Genomic DNA, 20,553 nt, shown 5'->3' with positions numbered 1-20,553 from the left:
CTGCATATCTGAGGTATTGATATTTCTCCCAGCAATCTTGATTCCAGCTTGTGCTTCTTCCAGCCCAGCGTTTCTCATGATAACTCTGCATAGAAGTTAAATAAGCAGGGCGACAATATACAGCCTTGAGATGCTCCTTTCCTATTTGGAACCAGTCTGTTGTTCCATGTCCATACTGGAATCACAGTACTCTCCTCCCTTCCACCTCACCGCAGCCTCCCTGCCAATGTCCCGTAGTCCCTCAACACTCATTCCTGGGATCGCAAGGACTTCCCTGGTGGCTCAGATGGTAGAGAATGTGTTTGCAGTGCAGAAGACCTGGGTTTGATCTCGTGAAGTTTCCCTGGAGAAGGAAATGGCAACCCACTCCAGTATTCTTGCCTGGGAAATACTATGGACAGAGGAGCCAGGCGGACTATGGGGTCACAAAGTGTCAGACATGACTGAGCAACTAACAACACACCTTCTCAGCAAAGCTAAGATGAATCCTGTTTTAGTCTATAGAAACTCACCTCTCTATCTCCACTATCACTGAGGCCTGTGGATTTTATTCCTTACATACCACTGGAAGCTGACCAAGGTGCACAGTATCTTGCAGCTGCTCACTTTACCAGACGTATTAGATAACTGGTTTTGGCGAAAGCCCTCACTCACCCACACCCATCCCCATTACAAGGAAATACCAGGGGCTGGGGAGAAGGCTACCATTTCAGACATGTTTCAAACCAACCATGTTTCAAAGCAACTGTGTTTCAAACACAGTGCACCTCATGTTCTAGGCTATGAATGCTCCCTTTGATAATCACTAAGGTTGATCAAGGTGCCTGATTGTGTGACTGCCTTGCCTGCTGTGGAAGCAGTTTGGATTCTAAGTGATCAGATTGCTAAGGACTGGTCTGTGCTGTATACTGTGGCTAAGGGTGTTGCTGAGTTGGGTCTCTGGACAACCTGAGTGGCCTATATTACATGTTGATTAAAAATAGTGGTCCTGGGGTAGGTACCTCTCCGGCAAAAGACAAAACGTGCAAACTCTGTATTTTAGAGGTCAGGGTAGACCAGCTGCTTTGCTTGTGGCCCATCCTCAAGTGTTAGTGTGGAAAGACAGCTTGTGGCATGCTGTGATGTTGAACAAACGAAATGGTGAGAATTTATTGTGTCCTTGGATTGTGATGAAGTCAGGTCTGGGCTCACTTGCAAGGCGGACAGACAAGGTTTGATTGGAGCCGGCTCTCGGAGGCCAGTGTGGATAGGGCGATTCTGTTACTGGAGCAGTGTTTTGACTCTTGCTCTTCTAACTTTCACTCAGATAATAGCTTCAGTTCAGTTCAGTTGCTCAGTCATGTCCAACTTTTTGCGACCCCATGGACTGCAGCACGCCAGACCTCCCTGTCTATCACCAACTCCCAGAGTTTACTCAAACTCATGTCCATTGAGTCGGTGATGCCATCCAACCGTCTCATCCTCTGTCGTCCCTTCTCCTCCCACCTTCAATCTTTCCGAGCATCAGTGTCTTTTCCAGTGAGTCAGTTCTTCACATCAGTTGGCCAAAGTATTGGAGTTTCAGCTTCAGCATCAGTCCTTCCAATGAATATTCAGGACTGATTTCATTTAGGATGGCCTGGTTGGATCTCCTTGCAGTCCAAGGGACTCTCAAGAGTCTTCTCCAACACAACAGTTCAAAAACATCAATTCTTTCGTGCTCACCTTTACCTATAGTCCAACTCTCACATCCATACATGACTCCTGGAAAAGCCATAGCTTTGACTAGATGGACCTTTGTTGGCAAAGTAATATCTCTGCCTTTTAATATGCTGTCTAGGTTGGTCATAACTTTCCTTCCAAGGAGTAAATGTCTTTTAATTTCACTACTGCAGTCACCATCTGTAGTGATTTTGGAACCCCTAAAAATAAAGTCTGCCACTGTTTCCACTGTTTCCCCATCTGTTTGCCATGAAGTAATGGGACTGGATGCTGTGATCTTAGTGTTCTGAATATTGAGCTTTAAGCCAACTTTTTCATAAGATAATAGCTTAGTTTAACCATATTTTCCTGAAAATTATTTCAAGGAGACTCTTCTACTTGTCTTCTTAGAATTGAAAGAATGATAGGGGTCCATAAATATCTTGGTTAACAATTAGAAGATTTTAGAGTGTCCCACTATCTGTTTTGTGGGACCTGGCAGGAAGTCTATTCACTGAATTTGAATAGATGTTTCACCTATTTTGGGGTTCCCTTCTTTGTTCTTTACCTGGGAATGCCCTTTTCTTTATTTTCAGCCTACTGAAATCTTTTAAGTCCCACTTAAAGTTTTATCTTATTGGGACACTTACAAGATTTCCCCCTATCAGAATTGATATGGATTTATGTTACTTTTTTCATGAAATTTTACTCTGTACTTTCAGCACTTGTGACATCCTGTGCTTTTTAAAGTTATTATTTACCTATTTTTCTTCCCCAGATTATACAACTTTTGAGGACAGAAATGGAACTTAAATTTCCTATTATCCCCAATGCTCAACACAAATCCCACCCAGTAGGAGGGCTATAAATTTTTTCAATAACTTTGAATCTTTAATGCTTATTCTTCCATGAAAAGGTTGGTGCATAATCATTATCATCTTCTCCCCCAAAAGATGGATGCTCAGAAAGGACTGTTCTGAAGTTCTTTTTATTTGCCTTGTCATGAGTTTGCAATTTCCTTACCACTTCAGGCCAAAACATCAGATTTCCAAGAACAGCTCTTATCCTTGTTTTCTGTAATTGAATTCAGGAAAACCAACCATTCCATTGGACCTAGTAGCCTTGTATAGCGCACTTGGTATAAGATTACGTGGTGAAGAGTGAGACACTAGGCTTTCTTTTAGGTGGGGCTGGAGTAATTCTTATTTGGGGTTAAGTCTTTTGAAATCAGAATCCATTTCCTGAGATTTCCCACTTTGAATTGAGCCCCAGAGACATGTTTTTCTGTCTGTAATCTTTTCCTTTTAATAATAGAAAACATTATGAAATTCTCACGTCACTATCTTCCTACTCTTAACTGTTCTTGGGAGGAATCAGGGCAGAAGAGACTGAGATTTATGTCTCTGTATCAAATTTTCCATAGAATAAATGATCCCAGCCAGCACCACAGCAGTCAGCGTCTGTCGTCTCTGCAAGAAAACTGCCGCACTAGCTATGCACAGGGTGAGGCGTTTAAAAAAATAAGTGAATCAATTTTGAAAATGAGAAATGGAGGACTAGAAGTGGAGAATAGAAGGGAACCTGAGGCTTTTTATACTAGTTTTATAATATAATCAGCTTTAGCTAAGAGAATCACGTTATAATATGAATACTTTTACCTTCAGTCTTACGTTTCCTTCAGAATTAAGTACCACCATGCTTTTCATCACTCTAAGAGTGTGATGGCTCTTGTCCTAGAGTAAAACATCCCTCACAGCTCCCCCGTGAGAAGACGGACCTAGTGTGATAACAGTGCTCTGATGTATGAACAAGATGAAGGAAAAATAAAGGATAACTTTAGGCAGCTTTTTATATACTTACTTATGTTTCTTATTCCTCTTCAGATGAAAATCCAGAGCTTTTCTTTTGATATGTTTTACATTTCAAAAGAAGATAGCAATGATGTTAATAGGAAGAGCATGACCCTTGGATTCAGATGACCGATAATTCAAGTTTTCGTTTCAGCACCTCGTAGTTGTGTAAATTTATTTCTATGCACTTCGTGTTCCTAAAGACGACTTTGCAGAGTTGCTGTGAACACTGGTTTAAACTCAAATATCACTATTATGATTTTATCAATTATACTCACTTACAGAAATATATAAGTTCCTTGGAAGTATACATTTTAAGGGAGTGATCATGGATGGGCTATTATTATACTTTTATTATTTGGTTTCTCTTTATTTCATTCTGTATATGCATGTGTACATGTGTGCATTTGTGTCTATGAGTATCTATGAGTAAATTTCACATATTACCTGTCAGGTACCACTTAAGGCATTTTGATAGTATTAATGAATAAGGCAGACAAGAATTTCTACCCTAACCCCCCCACCCCCACCCTATGGAGCTTACATTACTGTAGTAGAAACAGCTGGAAGCTGACAACTGCTATTGAAAAATTAAGCTAGGAAAGAGAGATGGGGGTTGGGAGTGGGTTACAATTATTAATAAGGAGTTCAGGACACCTGACAATGGTTTTATGTTTGAGGTTTTCATATACTAGTTTTAAGAACGAGGGCATGAAAAGAAGGGAGCAGAGAGGAGAGAAAAGAATAGCAGCCTGCTGACTTGTAGGCGAGCAGAAGGATTTCCTTTGTGTAACGTGTCAAAACGCAACTAATATGGAAGAGTGAGGATTTCCAGACGGCCTGGTTTCATTTTATTCATTTTGAGCAAAAAATAAGTATTGTTGTACACACCCTGACTTCCCAGACAGTGGGTACTGAATACAGGCTGCTCTAGGAGGCCCTGTCGTGATGGTCATGTCTGTTCCTGCCCCGGTGCCATTCTACACAGTAGCCACTATTTACATGTGGCTATCTACATTTGAGTATAAGTTGATTAAAAGAAATGGCATTCAAAATTCAGTTTCTGAGTCCCATTAGTCACATTTAAAGTGTTCGGGGGACCCCGCTGGTAGTCCAGTGGCCAAGACTCTGCAATCCCAATGCGGAGGGCCTGGGTTTGGTCCCTGGTCGGGGAACTAGATCCCACATGCCCCAGCTAAGAGTTTCTCTGCTGCATTTAAGAGCCTGCCTGCCAAAATGTAGACCAAAACTCCTGCCACAACCAAGACCTGGTGCAGCCAAGTAAACGCATAAATAACCGTGCCGTAGCCACGTGTCTAATGGCCGCCGTTAGCCCAGACACAGAACATTTCTGATACTGCAAAAATGTCAGTAAGTGCATATTTGTTATGTTTCATGTTCCTGTCTCTGACATTGCCTTTTTTCCCCCTGTGGTACTGCTATCAGCTTCCAAACCTATCTCTTCTTTTTGATACATTGTTTCCCATAGTTCATAGGTTTAAGCACTAGATTTAGAATTTTATATAAATAAGGGTAACTAAGCTTTAAGACCAGAAGAGCTTCCTTATGTTCAAGTGCCTGAGTTTTTATACTTGGGGTTTATATTTCTGTTCTGACTGCCTCAAGGCCTTTTTCGCTTGGTTATTGTTGTGCAGCTGTGCTCTGGGTGGTCAGAGAGTCAGACTGCTGAGTTATTGTGGGAGAAGTGCTTTCAAACTTTAAAGATAAAATTGTGCTTCTATGGAAATGCTTCAGATCCAGTCAATGGCCCCGTATTTGGAGCAGTGCCATTTGAGGGAAGCTTATTGACTGGCTGCCTACACACACGCTGAGCACTATGTTAGGCCCAGGAGATACAAACCAAGGTAAACACAGACCCAGACCCTGAAGAGTTCCTGGTTTAGGTGGTATTGTCAATCATAAATAAGCAAAGTTTCATTGTCTCTTAGGCATTCCTGGTGGCTCCGTGGTAAAAAAAATCTGCCTGATAATGAAGGAGCCCTGGGTTTGATCCCTGAGCTGAGAAGATCCCCTGGAGAAGGAAATGGCAACCCACTCCAGTATTCTTGCCAGGGAAATCCCATGGACAGAGGAGCCTGGAGGGCTGCATTCCATGGGGTTGTGAAGAGTCAGGCATGACTGAGCAACTAAACAACATTGTCTAGTGCCTGGGTATGTCCAGGAGACTGAAAGTCAAGAGTTGAGTGGCTCACTCACTAGCCAGCCTTCCCTAAGGTGGGGGGGGGGGGGGTGACACAAAGAAGCCAGAGGCCTCGAGAATGCTCCCTAAAGTGATGATTCTTTTTTTTTTTTCTATGTCTTATCTAAATTTTATTTTTATTGGAGTATAGTTGACAGAGGATGAGATGGCTGGGTGGCGTCACCGACTCAATGGACATGAGTTTGAGTAATCTCCGGCAGTTGGTGACAGGCAGAGGCCTGGCGTGCTGCAGTCCATGGGGTTGCAGAGTTGGACACGACTGAGCAACTGAGCTGAACTGAACTGAATAGCTGGTTTACAAGGTTGCGCTAGTTTCAAAGCCTGTCTGTCTGTATAGACACGAGCTCCCTCTCATGTGTACAGTAAAGTGAATCAGTCATACATATTCACATATCTACTCTTTCTTAGATTCTTTCCTGATACAGGTTGTTGCAGAACACTGTGTACACTTTGAGGGAGTGATTCTTAAACAGCCTCTGAGGGATAAATAGGTGTTAGCCACGTGACAAAGTCGGGAGCATGGGGTCAACAAGACATATCTACCGTAGTGTGAACAAAGACACTGAGAAGTGAACTGCTGTGGTGAGAGTGGGAACTTTTACCTTTAGTATTGACCTGCTTTAAAATAAAAGGGAGCCCGTGTCTATACAGACAGACAGGCTTTGACGGTTCCTTTGGAGTGATAGGTAATGGGCAGAGGGGGCAGGGGGCAGGGGCCAGGGAGATGGTGGCACAGGCTGCTCTGACTTTTCTGCAGTCCGAGTCCTTCACCCTGGCGGCTCTCTGGAAGTTAAAGTTGAGGGAGCTGGGCTGGAGGCTGGGACACTAGCAGTGGCGAGGTGAAGGAGGAGGAACTCATGGTCCAAACAGAAGGGCACCAAAGTGATGTGAGAGGTGTAATGTGGCGGAGCAGAGGCCCTGCTTTCAGGTGATACTTAAGGAGTAAGAGTCTCAGCATCTGAGGACTGATGGGACCTGGAGAATGAAGGAGACAGAGGAATTGGAGATGACCCTAAGCTTTCAGGAAAGCGGGTTAATTTGAAGACTTCTTGCAAGGTCTTGGTGACAGGTTTTGACCTATAGCTGCTTCTAGTGTTCTGCACTGGCAACTGATGTCTAGGTTAGGTTTTGGCTCATTAGGACTCTGTCACTCACATTTGTTAAAAGAACTTGAACCATAGACCCTAGTGAAATACTCCCCTTGTATGATTTTAATTTTGCAGTGGCCAATGAAAATTTATAGAAACTTGGCTTCATTTCTAGTGGCTCCAATCCAGATACCAAAATTACCCCATTGCTGGGACACCCCTTGGGTGGACCATTGAATCTGTTATTCATTAGAAACAGCTGAAAAGCATCAACAAAATTCCTGTGACATGCCAACAATAACGCCAGTCAAATTTCAAGGTAATTCCAGGTTTCAAAAAGTTATGAATCTCAAACTCCGTCTAGCCAAGCCTTTATTTGTATTCTTACACATAATTATCATGTGAAAAAGCTAGTGGCTTCCTTACTCTTCATAATTGTACATTGCTTTCCTTAGATTATGAATTAAGTTCTGAGTTCTGAATGTTGGTGGAGACATACTTATAGATATGTAGTCAGTCACTTTAAAGTGATGGTACAGATTCAGTCTGGATGGTGGAACCAGAAGCAGAGAGCAGCCAGCTCAAAGGGTCCATTGTGGTGGGGCCTGTGTTGAAAGCAAGAATTCTCTCATACCTGCAGTGTATTTAAAAAGGATTTTCCAAGTAACAGTTACTATTTTAATGACATGTTAAGCTTCCAGAAGAACTTGATTCTCTAGTTTGCAAGATTAAAGAAATATGCCAAATCCATGTTGATACTTGGGTTTTTACTGCCATATTTCATGACTGCCTGGCTAAAGCTATAAAACAGTAGGCGCCTGCCTCTTTACTTTAGATAGTTATATTTAGCTACTGCATCTGGCCTTTGTTGCTAAATACTTTTTTTCTTGTCACTGTAACTACTCCATCAAATTGAATCCTCAGTGGTCTGGCAGTTTTTGAATGACTTCTCAGAAGCTGTGAAACCTGTCCTAATCAGGAAGATCTGGGCAAGACTGGTGGTGTGAAAAAAGATGTCACATCTTTCTAAATGAGACAAGAGGACTATAGAATAGTTACATAGCATCTTCAGAATTTTTAGGTGAAGAATAGTGATATGTTTGGTAATGAACAAGTCCTATAAATCGAGACATGGGCAGTATTCACATTCTTTAAAAAGATTCAGTACAAAGAAGGAAAGAAAACAAGCTGACTTTTTGTGGCTCTTGGGAGAAGTTACATTAACTATTTGTTAAAAATTGGAAGTATGAAAATCATTGGTTCCTAAGAATATTTTTTTTTATAAACTGCCATCCTTTGTATGACGTCAATGAATGTTGTTTAGCCACATATCAAAATAGTTTTATGAAAAGATAAATATGTGTTTCATTAATCCCAAGGGAAGCTCTCTAAAATGTGTTTTTTAAATAAATAATTAGTGTCATTTTGTGAAACTCATGACCTGTTAGGGTGGGAAAGAGACAAAAAAAAGACATCTTTGCAAGCAATTTGTGATTTAATAGCAGCTGGTCAAGCGAGTTGAAAAACCTAATGAGTCATATATTAAATGTTTTGAACGCTTTTTCTCTTTCTTGGGAAACTGGCTAACCCCCACAGTCTTTCTCCCATAGCAGATGGCTCTGAAACTTTGATCTTTGCAAACCGGTTTGCCAGATGTAGTGGATAGAGCATGTGTGACCTTTTGTGTGCCAGTTCAACCTGGCTGATCGGAAACCAGGCGTTAATCTTGCATGACTTTTATTTGTAGGCATTACTGCGGAAGTTCTGGTGGTGACCTCTTTCGATGAACTGCAGAGAAGGGGGCCAGACGCAGAAGGGAAGATCGTCGTTTACAATCAACCTTATACCAACTATTCCGCAGCAGTGCAGTACCGCATGGAGGGGGCGGTAGAAGCTGCCAAAGTGGGGGCTTTGGCATCCCTCATTCGATCCGTGGCTTCCTTCTCCATCTACAGGTTGGTCATCAAGTTCATTTGAAATGCTTTAAAAAACCAGGGTTTTCCATCAAAGAGAAGCCCTTACAAAATAAAAACAAACTAGTCCAGTGAAAATACTGATTGTTTACGGAATTTTCCCCCATTACACATTTGGTTATTTGTTTGTAGTATCTTCTTTGGCTGTTTCAGGATTCCAAGCATCATTGGTGCATTCCTTTAAAAAGTTTTCTACATCCACGATGATCCCATAACATTCCTTATATAACCAGTATGTTTTATGTATTTTCATTGGAGGGAGAACTGAATTCACGTCTGCATTTCATCAAAGATTCCTAATGACTTCAGAGGAAGCCAGGCTTTTTTCCATTGTTGCTGCTGCTGCTGCTGCTGCTAAGTCACTTCAGTCATGTCTGACTCTGTGCTACCCCAGAGACGGCAGCCCACCAGGTTCCCCTGTCCCTGGGATTCTCCAGGCAAGAACACTAGAGTGGTTTGCCATTTCCTTCTCCAATGCATGAAAGTGAAAAGTGAAAGTGAAGTTGCTCAGTCATGTCCGACTCCTAGTGACCCCATGGACTGCAGCCCACCAGGCTCCTCCGTCCATGGGATTTTTCCAGGCAAGAGTACTGGAGTGGGGTGCCATTGCCTTCTCCGTCCATTGTTGCTAGAGAAGTGAACTACAAATAAAGTGGGTAACATGATGGGGACCATCTATGGTGTAGTGGAAAGTGTTGAGGCAGTAGAGGACCTTGGATATAGACCTGGTTCTGCTTCTAAAGAACTAAGAGGCCTTGGGAATGTTCTTTTTTTAATTGAAGTATAGTTGACTTACAGTATTGTATTAGTTTCAGACGTACAGCAAAATGAGTCAGTGTTTTTGCAGATCACACTCCGTAAGTTATTACAAGATAATGCCTATAATTCCCTGTGCTATACAATATATTTTTGTTCCTTCTTTATTTTATACATAGTAGTTTATACCTATTAATCTCATACCACCTTGGAGTGTTCTTAAATCTCCTAGGGCCTCAGGATTCTACTCTATTAATTGGTGATAATTAACGACAATACTTTTACAAAATTATTTTAAGATTGAGGTAAACTTATGAAAGATACTCAGTTTTCTCTAAAGGTCTATTTTGAGGGCAATGGAAGCTTTGTCTTTTTCTTTGTATTTCTGATTGAGGTATTTGCAAAGCACTTTATTGACCCTCAGCCCTAGGAAGAAATTTAGCATTGCAGTAGATAAAAGTTCTAAAAACTGACCTGGAGACATTGGGCCAATTTAATAGCTGCATAAGGTAGTGTCATATATCAAGAATAAAATATTTGAGAAACATGGATAAAAGAAACACCATTTCAGTCTTGTAGCTCGGTCTGTTTAAGATAAAAGAAACATGCAAAAGTAATTGCAAACAGAGTTTATTTGGGTCTCAAGACTAGATCCTTAGTATCTTTTGTAAAGGAAGACTTCTGTATTCTGCACAATTGTTCTTTGGCACTGGAGTCACAGCTGCTTGACCTCAATTAGCACCCTATGTCCTTGAAAATAACTGAGGAGACATCAGAGCCCAGTCAGAGTTGTTCAAAAGTGCGCAGAAAAGGAAAGGGAGATTTTTCTTTTACAGGGATAAGATATCTTCCCAGGGGAGGAAGTTGGGGCATGCTAAAACCACTTGTTACCGGTTTTAAGAGAGAAAACCTAGTTACAGTGATGTCATAGTGCTTAAAATAATGCTCTTTGTAGAGTCCTTAAAAGTTTGGTGACTAGTGAAATACTGATTGGGCCATATTGTTTCGGATGGTTGGTCTTCCCAGGCAGGAAGTCCTGAGATGGCCAGCTCACTTCCCAGAATACTTCAGTCACTCCTTAGAATAACATACTTAGCAGCTTGTGGCCATTCACCATGGTTTCACTGGTCGTGAGACCTAAATTATGGGGCTAGTCTGTTGCTTTGTGAAACTGGGTAAATGCCAGAAACATTTATTTATAAAAACTACTACTCATAAGACTAAAAAATTTCCAGATAATTTAATGCACAGCAATTTGCCCGGGTTCACTGGCCTTTTTTTTTCTTTTTCCCTGTTACAACGAAGACATCTGGAAACTCAGGCTGTAACCTAGATGCACCAGAAGAAATTTGTCCAGCAAAATTAGCCTGTGTCATTAGTCTCTAAGATTTGGGGTTGCCAACATGTAGTGTGTATTCAAAAGGCATTTTGCTTAATATTTCTAGATCTAGACTGATTATAATTTTTCATTAATTTTATGGCCAGCCATATTTCAATGGCCTCTTAACTTTTATAACTCTATATTTTCAACATTTATAAATGCAAAATAACATTGCTGTTTATGTAGAACTTTAGACTCTTTCCCATATGTTGTCTTTCATCTTATTCGTTCTGATAACAATCCAATGGACCAAGACGATGCCTTATTATCCCCATTTTACAGAGAAATAAAAGTTCAGAGAATTCAACATGTTAACATGTTTAAGTGTTGCTTCTTGAAAAGTGAAAATCAAAGAGAAGCAAACTCTCTCTCTGTCCCCACTTTGAGCTAATTGTTTTTTAGAAACCAGTTTTTTTTATATAGAGTATTCTGTATTCCAGCCTGTAATTCTTTATCCCTCATTTGCTCTCCAGACCATCTTAACTTAGCTCTTCCTGATACTGAAATGGAACTTGCTAAGGTCAGAAATAGCTGCCTAATTGAATACAGTGGACATTTTTCAGGCTGTCCTCTTATTTCACCACTCTGAAATGTTTCTTACTATTGACTGCTTTTTTAAAATATAAATTTATTTATTTTAACTGGAGGTTAATTACTTTACAATATTGTATTGGTTTTGCCATACATCAACATGAATCTGCCGCAGGTATACACATGTTCCCCATCCTGAACCCCCATCCCTCCTCCCTCCCTGTACCATCCTTCTGGGTCGTCCCAGTATGCCAGCCCCAAGCATCCTGTATCATGCATCAAACCTGGACTGGCGATTTGTTTTGTATATGATATTATACATGTTTCAATGCCATTCTCCCAAATCATCCCACCCTCTCCCTCTCCCTCACAGTCCAAAAGACTGTTCCATACATCTGTGTCTCTTTTGCTGTCTTGCATACTGGGTTATCGTTACCATCTTTCTAAATTCCATATATATGCGTTAGTACACTGTATTGGTGTTTTTCTTTCTGGCTTACTTCACTCTGTATAATAGGCTTCAGTTTCATCCATCTCATTAGAAATTATTCAAATGTATTCTTTTTAATGGCTGAGTAATACCCCATTGTGTATATGTACCACAGCTTTCTTATCCATTCATCTGCTGATGGACATCTGGGTTGCTTCCATGTCCTGGCTATTATAAACAGTGCTGCGATGAACATTGGGGTACATGTGTCTCTTTCATTTCTGGTTTCCTCAGTGTGTGTGCCCAGCAGTGGGACTGCTGCTTTCTTTCAGTCTTTAGCATCTGTAACTTCTTTCTCATATTCTTCTTCTTGCTCCTTCCCTCTTTCCCGCTTTCCTTTTTCCTTTCCTGTTTCTCTGGCTTCTCGCTATGAGTATTCTACCCGAGCCATCCCATCCTGCTTCTGGCTTCAGCCAGCACCTGTGCAATGGCCCTTTCCAAACTCACCTCTCCTGTCCACACCACTGCCTGAACTCTAGGTCCGCATGTCCAAGTACCTGCTGATTCATCTTTTGGGTGCTCCATAGCTATCTCAGTTTCTTTCTTTTTCAAAATTGAACTCATTCTTTCACATTTTTCTCCTGCATTTTCTATCTCAGTGCCATCTCTTCTGCCTTCTAAAGTTAGATGGTTCGTGATCATTTTTTCCTCTTCCCCTACCCATCATTTCTAGTAGCTACTACATCTCCTAGGTTCTGCTCTTTGTCTGTCATTTTAGCAAATACGTATTGTCAGGAATCACTAAGACTTCCCCAATGCAGCCCATTTCCTCAAAGTTTCATGACTTTGCAAATGCTTTCTCCTCTGCAACCTTCTATTCCCTTTCTCACTGTCTCACACTGTCCTTCAAGATTCATTTTAAGCACTTCTTCTGAGGAGCCCTTCCCAATATCCAGCTTCAGCTCAGGTGAGCTGCCTCTTTTGGGTATCCCATATCAGGCTATGCATACTCTGTATCATATTGCCTTGGAGGTAGTTTGAGTTCATGCTTTGATATGGTAGATCAAGTGTTGTAAGGCTTCCCTGATAGTTCAGATGGTAAAGAATCTGCCTGCAATCCAGGAGACCCCAGTTCTTTTCCTGGGTTGGAAAGACCCCGTGGAGAAGGGATAGGCTACCCACTCCAGTATTCTTGGGCTTCCCTTGTGGCTCAGCTGGTAAAGAATCCACCTGCAATGCAGGAGACCTGGGTTTGATCCCTGGCTTGGGAAAATCCCCTGGAAAACAGAAGTGGCACCCACTCCAGTATTCTGGCCTGGAGAATTCCATGGACTGTACAGTCCACGGGATGGCAAAGAGTTGGACACAACTGAGCAACTTTCACTTTCACTTCAAGTGTTGTTGTAACAAACAAATTAGCCACTTAACACAATAGGAATTTCTTTCTTGTTCACATGATAGTTCCAAGAGAGTGTTCAGCAGGTGGCCTTTTGCTCCCATCTTGTGGCTCCGTCACCTCTAAGAAATCAGAGTCCTTGGCAGGGTCCCTAGCATCCAACTGGCAAATAAGGAGATGGAGAGAGAAAGTCAATAATCAAAGGTGAGGCTTTCTGTGGTCAGGCCTGGGTATGACATACCTCATTGCTCACATTCTCTGTCCACAATGCGGAGTTATGTGGAGGCTGGGAAATTTGGTCTGTTTTCATGCTCACCATGAAAGGAAAACGAGTTTGGTGAACAACTGTACAGTCTTCTCCAACTGTCTGACTCTACACTAGACTGTAAGTTCCAGGATAACATGGATTAAACACTTTACCTTGGTATCCTCATCATCTTGTATAATATTTGATATATAGTGGCCACTCAGGAAATGACTATTGGAGGAATCAACTTGTCTGAGTTTATGTGATCAGTTATGGTAGATTGCTCTTACAACAAATCAGGTGACCCAGTCCCTAGGGCTCTCTGATCAAACTGTGTATCCTCTGTATAGTGAATTTAAAATAACTTGAACTTTTAGGGCACTTTGCTCTGTATTTGGAGGAGAATATCCAGATGCCAATATGCCAGGTTATATCTTTTTCTGTCTCCCTTAGCCCTATGCCAGTGGGTTATACTGGATTCTGTTTAGGAATAGTGTAGAAGTCAGTAACTCTGGAGAACAGAATAGAAGCTGTCATTTGTTTCTGCTTGATTTAAAAATTAGAGAATCTCCTAAAGGACAGGCAATGTGTTTTACCAACATCTTGACTTAACATCTGTCAGTAGAGTTAGCAATATGTGTCAGCTGTTTTGGAAGTACAACGGTCACATGGTTACATGAAAGAGGTCCTCAAAAGGCAGCCCATTACTTGCTGCAGCATTATCTATGGGCTTTTTGTCATTATTTCTCTGTGTTCCCATTATTAGTGTCTTTGTGTTCAAACTGACTTCAAAGAGAAGATTTGTCCTTCATTGATGCTTTTATAATGACTTTTCTCTTGTTCAGTATTAAGTATCAAGTGGGGACTATCTAATAGGGATTCTCATTAGATCTGTTTTAGTTTTCTTGTGTGTAAAATACAGTTTGCCTTGTCATAGGAAGATATTTATGATAAAAGTAATTGTAAGAGACTTAAGCTCTGCAGAGAAGAGCTGCTCTGTGGAACCACTTGCCTTATGTTATTTCTCAAATTAATCATATTTTTTAGTAAATGATTATTGAGAGCTTACCTGTTACTCAGAATTTGTCAGGCACTACGGTTGCTCAGATGAATTAGACATGTTTTTGGTTCCTTGGAAATTTCTATCTGGCTAAAAGAGAGGAAAGTAAGCTTAAAATATTTATGATTAATGTAATATATTTTTTATTTCATGCTGAATGCATGATTGGGAGAAGGGACCAAGATAAGAAATTGACATTTATTAAGCATACTTTGTTTATACTTCTTAGAAGCCTTAAAAATTTTGTTTTGATTACTTCTTTATACAACTTATAGAAATAGGTATTATTATTGTTATTTTATGGAGGGAGAAACAGGTTCAGAAGGGCTATGTAACTAGTCAAATTACACAGCTAATGAAAGAACCAGGAGTCATACTCAGAGAGGCTCTGGCTCTGAAGTCAGTGCACTTTGGATTCAACCAGCAGCGTGGAGAGTTAAAGCTCTAGAAGTCTAGGAGAGGCAGCAGCGGTCTCATGGGGGCTGGCTCGGTGGAGAAGGTGGGCTTGGGGTACTCAGTGAAAAGGCTGAGCTTGAGCAAGAGGTCTGATGGGTGCTGGCTCCGTGGACAAGGTGGGCTTGGGGTACTCAGTGAAAAGGCTGAGCTTGAACAACAGGTCTGATGGGTGCTGGCTCCGTGGACAAGGTGGGCTTGGGGTACTCAGTGAAAAGGCTGAGCTTGAGCAAGAGGTCTGATGGGGGCTGGCTCCGTGGAGAATGTGGGGTTGGGGTACTCAGTGAAAAGGCTGAGCTTGAACAAGAGGTCTGATGGGGGCTGGCTCCATGGAGAATGTGGCTTGGGGTACTCAGTGAAAAGGCTGAGCCTGAGCAAGAGGTCTGATAGGGGCTGGCTCTGTGGAGAATGTGGGCTTGGGGTACTCAGTGAAAAGGCTGAGCTTGAGCAAGTGATCAGAGCTGGAAAGACTTTCTGTACATTATCAAGGCAGGAAAGTGGGAGTGCCTGATCTCTAGCTGATATTTAAGTAGACCAGCTGGACTGGAACAGGGCTTCATGAGAGATCAGGGAAATGTTATTTTGAGGTGAGAGGAAGAGACCAGCTTTAGGAAGAATCTAAAGTACCTGGTTAAGGAGTTTTAAGTTTAATGTGGAATAAATGGGAAATCACTGATTGTGTTATAGTTGGAGGTGACATTTTAGAGCATTGTTTCTCTAAGAGTGGTCCCTGTAACCTCATCAACCTCAGTTCAGTTGCTCAGTTGTGTCCGACTCTTTGCGACCCCATGGACTGCAGCACGGCAGGGCTCTCTGTCCATCATCAGCTCCCAGAGTTTACTCAAACTCATGTCTATTGCGACGGTGATGCCATCCAACCATCTCATCCATCTCATCCTCTGTCCTCCCCTTCTCCTGCTCATCAGCCTCACCTAGGAACTATTGATATGCAAATTGTTAGGCTCCACTTGAGATCCATTAAATTAAAAAATGCTTGGGGGTGCGGTATGTGATTTAAACAGCCCTCCAGGTGATTCTGAATTTGTTAAAGTTTGGGAACTACTGTTTTAGATCATTTTGGTGACCATAGATGATGTGCTTTGCGACCGTAAGGACACTGATCTCCGAATGCAGATGTGAAGTAACGAGGACATGGCTGGTGGGAGTGGAGAAGAGGAGGCAGCAGAAGGGTGCTGGGCTGTGCCTGGCAGGTTGTGCAACTGCTCAACTGTGACACTGAAGGAAGAGCCCCGAGACAGCAGCAGCCATCAGCAGTTTATAGGATAGAAGATTTTACAGCTCGGAAGCAGAGTCCTGGAGTGGCACCCACTGCGTATGGCAGATAGCAGGCAGGGTATGGCAGCAGTTTTTGCTTCTTGGGGTAGAGAAGGGGAGGGGGAAGGGACGTCAGGTTGGCTCACTGGTTATCAGACAGACCATCAGTGGGGTAGGAGGCAAATGTAGGCAAGCCCGACTCTGATTAAGCTTTATGATTAAGAGAATTAGATAGTCATGAGGGTGCATGTTGGTGAAGCCGGGACTGGTTGAGCAGGGGATGTACAGAGTGCAAGAGAACAGCCATCTTGAGTGGCCTGATCATACAGAAGGGTAATGAAAAAAATATCAAAACTTAAGGACAGGTTGCATTTGAAGGGAGGAAAGACGAGGAGTCAAAGTCAACATTAAGTCAAGGATTGAAAACCAAGGGTTGAATCTGCATTCAGTCCAGCCCAATATTTTAAAGTCATGAGCTTTATGTAAAAATAGGTGTTTGTGCAGGTGACGTCTTGTATTTCTGTAAGGTAAACTGCAGCCTCGTGGGTTAGCACCAAGTCCTTTTGGTTGATGGCCTGTGCCTTCCTCGGTCTGCCTCAGTTTCCATTTCCCTTTGCCCAGCTTGGGGACTGAAGAATGATGAGAGACTCGGGGGGTCAAGAAGGGGAGCCCATAGAGAGGCAACAGAGTCAATTGGGTTTCTAGATCTTTTGAACTTGAGGCGGCTGTGAGATTGTCTCATTAATCTGGTTTTCATATTTTGTAAGAAAAACAGTTAAGCATTTCCATTTCTCTATTATCTACTTTTTGGATCACCCAAGGCAGTTTAAAATTCTAGGCTGGCTTCCTTGCAGTGCAGTACACCTTGGGACTTCTGCCTCCTGCTCTCTCAATGTGTGAGCTCAAGAATGCAAAATAATTTTTATATTATACCAAGCAAAATATAATTGAGAAAGAAACTCTACTGAGGCCAAATTGTCTATTGTACTCCCATTGCCAAATATACATTTTTTTTCCTAGTTATTTTCTCCATTGCCCCAGATAATTGAACACAGACTATAAGTTTTAATCAGCTAAGGAAGCAAAAAGGCTCTGCTTTCTCTTTATTGTGAGAAGTGCGTCATCATACTGGGGAAGAATTCATTGAGGTGCGAATGAGCTGATGAGAGAACTTGGCTTTGTAACTACCACTGGTTTATGTTTTATATCACTTGGCATTTGTGTACTGTATTGATAGAGTATAGTGAAGAGGAGGAACAGAAGCAATCCAATTTGAAGATGACTAAGAGCTGATTAAACATTCAACTGGAGAGAAATATGAGTGAATCCAGGTGATGTTTATGGAGTGTCAGAGAGGGAGAATGTTGGACCATCTGGCAAGAGAGCTGTGAGGAAGTATATAAATCAGTGCCTATAATGATACTTAATTAATACAGAGTCGATAAGTGGCATAATTGAAGCAATGGTCGGGCTACATTGTAGCATTTAATAGCTTCAAAGAGGGTTCTGATTAAAACCATTACAATTTATAAAACATTCTTCATCTTAAGAAAGCATCTTGATGAGATTTAACATGAACATTTTTGTAATCAGAGGACCAGTTTCAAACATTCATAGCAGAGGTGAAATGTCTTAAGAGGTCTATTTCGGATGATTATTAAAAGCCCGTGTATTCTCAAGAGAGTAAAAAAAGCTTGTCTTCCTCCCTTTGTTTTTTAATGGGAGAAAAATTAATGCTGCTACTTTATACTTAGACTGTCTTGGATTTTTGATGTCCTGGTGGTTTGCTTCTTTGGCATGACCTTAGCATAATTAGCTATCAAGCTTGATTTAAGTTGTTTTGAAGTATTTTTGCAGCCTAGGGGGCATATGTGCCACTGGTGATTACAAAATAAAGAGAGTATCACCATGACTCATATGGTGCAACTGGACCAACCTCGATTAGTAGGCGCTTTTTCTTCCTGCTTTTGTGTTTGCTCGTTCACTCTGAGGCCCCTAAGAGATGCATGGTAATCAAGCAGAATGCCAGTCCTCATCGTTTATGCAGGTGGAGGCCACAGTGCTCCCGAGGGGGAAACCCACACTGAACACTGCATTTTTTCTTCTCATCATCCTTTTTTTTTTCATGTCTCTCTGATTTTTGAAAGGCAGATCTTTTGTTTAGAAAGCCTTTGTTAGAAATTCCAAAATGTCCTTTCATCACTGAGTTCTTATTACTGCTTTGGGTAGTGTGACAGGCAGGCATATTATCTGGTAGTGGGTAGACTCAGATGATGTGCTCTCTAGAGGACTCCAGCCCCAGTTCTGGAGTCACAGTGGGTTTGGGTCTTTATTCAGTCTCTTGACAGGGTGTGACCTTGGCATCCTGGGTAACTCTCTGAACCTCAGTTTCATCTTGTATAATGGGGGAAATTGTACCTTCTTCTGAGCATTTTGTGAGGTTTAAATGAAATTCTATAATTGCCTGACACAAAGTAAGTTTTGCATACATGTAATATACTATTATTATATAATTTTGCTAAGTAATGAATGGATATACTCACTGAATAAAAAAGGAAGGGAGGGAAACATGGAGAGAGGGAGGGAAGGAAGAAGAAAGAGAAGAGAAGGAAGGAAGGAGACAGGTAGGAAAGAGGGAGAGAAGAGAGAAAGGAGAACTTAACTTACTCAATATCGCTGTTGTGATTGCTGCTATCTGATCGGGAGATGCCTAACATTGTATTGCCATTTTGATCTCCATCTGTTTGGTTTGTTCCAACTCTGTTAGGGTTGTGTGTTTACTAATCTGCTTCTCTTTCTGGATTGGAAGTTCTCTTGGGGACATAGTCCATGTCTTATTCATCTCAGTGTCTCTGGGGCTGGGCACAATGCCTGGCACACAGTATTGCTGGAATGAATGAATAAAAAGTGTTAGAGGGAGCCTATTAGGTTTGCTAACATGTAAATTCAAGATGTCACCATTTCATATTCATAAAAGTGGAATAATAATAGAGATGAGGTAATTAACCTGAGTTGCTACTTATCAAACATAGAATCTCTAGAATCTGAAAGGAGACTATACAGTTATGTAAATTTTGGTAAAGAATTGCAAACTGCTGTTACTTGGGTGCTTTGTGAGGCTGCTATAATTAATGGTCTGTTTGCATTCCCAGTACAGACTGTCATTTTTCATCTGCTTGTAACCTTGATATAAAGATTTATTCTTGGCTGATATTTTGCATTCATAATTTTAAAATATTTGTAAATGTTCATCTTCTATTTTCCAGCTTTCTGATTACAGAAAGCATAAGCTTAAGAACCATATCACTATGGCATGTTTCTCTGAATCCCTAGTGGTAAAAAGAAATTAATGCATTTTGAATTCAGATTTCAGGATTATGACAATGTTGTTTGCTTATACAGTGCCCTTTGAAAAATGTCTAGTGTAGCATATGAACCGAAATAATCCCCAGTAGCCTCAAGTCTGCTTTTTACTATTGTCTGCGCTTCTGTTCCCTTTCTCACATCAAAGCTGAAGACCGTTCCAAAAGTCCTCTTGAGTCCAAAGGACCCTTTGGCATCTCTAGCCCCCTGGATAAAGTACTGATCAGAAGGTACTACCAGGAGGACTGTGTGTGTGTGTTAAGTCACTTCAGTCATGTCTGACTTTTTGCAACCTGATGAACTATATGTCCCTCCAGGCTCCTCTGTCCATGGGATTTCCCAGGCAAGAATACTGGAGTGGGTTGCCATCCCCTCCTCCAGGGGATCTTCCCGACCCAGGGACAGAACCCACATCTCTTATGTCTCCTGCATTGATGGGTTCCATAGATGGGTTCTTTGCCGCTCGTGCCACCAGAGAAGCCCACCTCGAGGGTTGGAGATGAACAAAGTAACAATATAGAGCGTGGGATTTGGAGTCAGACAGACCTAGATTCAAAGGCAGGTTTAGCCACTTAGAGGTTGTGTGAATTTACATACATGGTTTAATGTGAGAACCTCTTTGCTCATCTGTAACATGGCGAGAATACTCTCTCATAGCGTTGTTGAGAGAACTGTATGGGATCAAGCGTTCAGTGTAGAGACCCTGGCACGTGAGAAGCAATCAGTGAATTTTGTGACTGACATCTTATCTTTCTCATGGTTGTTATCATCATCACTGTCTTCCTTGGATAATGACAGCACTAAGCAGGTGGGTCGACATGAACTGAAACACTTTAAAAAGCAGCAACT

General features: G+C 41.6%; 1 protein-coding gene across 22 annotated transcripts in view; it reads left to right on the top strand.

Moving 5' to 3' along the window:
* The window catches only part of CPQ (carboxypeptidase Q), a 567,207-nt gene that overhangs the window by 186,663 nt on the left and 359,991 nt on the right, over positions 1 to 20,553 (top strand). For all 22 annotated transcript variants that reach the window (XM_069600550.1, XM_069600568.1, XM_069600545.1 and 19 more), the window contains one exon: positions 8,587 to 8,794. In XM_069600550.1, coding sequence (XP_069456651.1) covers positions 8,587 to 8,794 — 208 coding nt within the window. The remainder of the gene's footprint in view (positions 1 to 8,586; positions 8,795 to 20,553) is intronic.

Source organism: Ovis canadensis, chromosome 9 (assembly GCF_042477335.2).
Source record: "Ovis canadensis isolate MfBH-ARS-UI-01 breed Bighorn chromosome 9, ARS-UI_OviCan_v2, whole genome shotgun sequence".
Classification (NCBI taxonomy): Eukaryota; Metazoa; Chordata; class Mammalia; order Artiodactyla; family Bovidae; genus Ovis; species Ovis canadensis.
The sequence above is the reverse complement of the archived record's forward strand: the minus strand, read 5'-3'. Positions and strand labels throughout refer to the sequence as shown.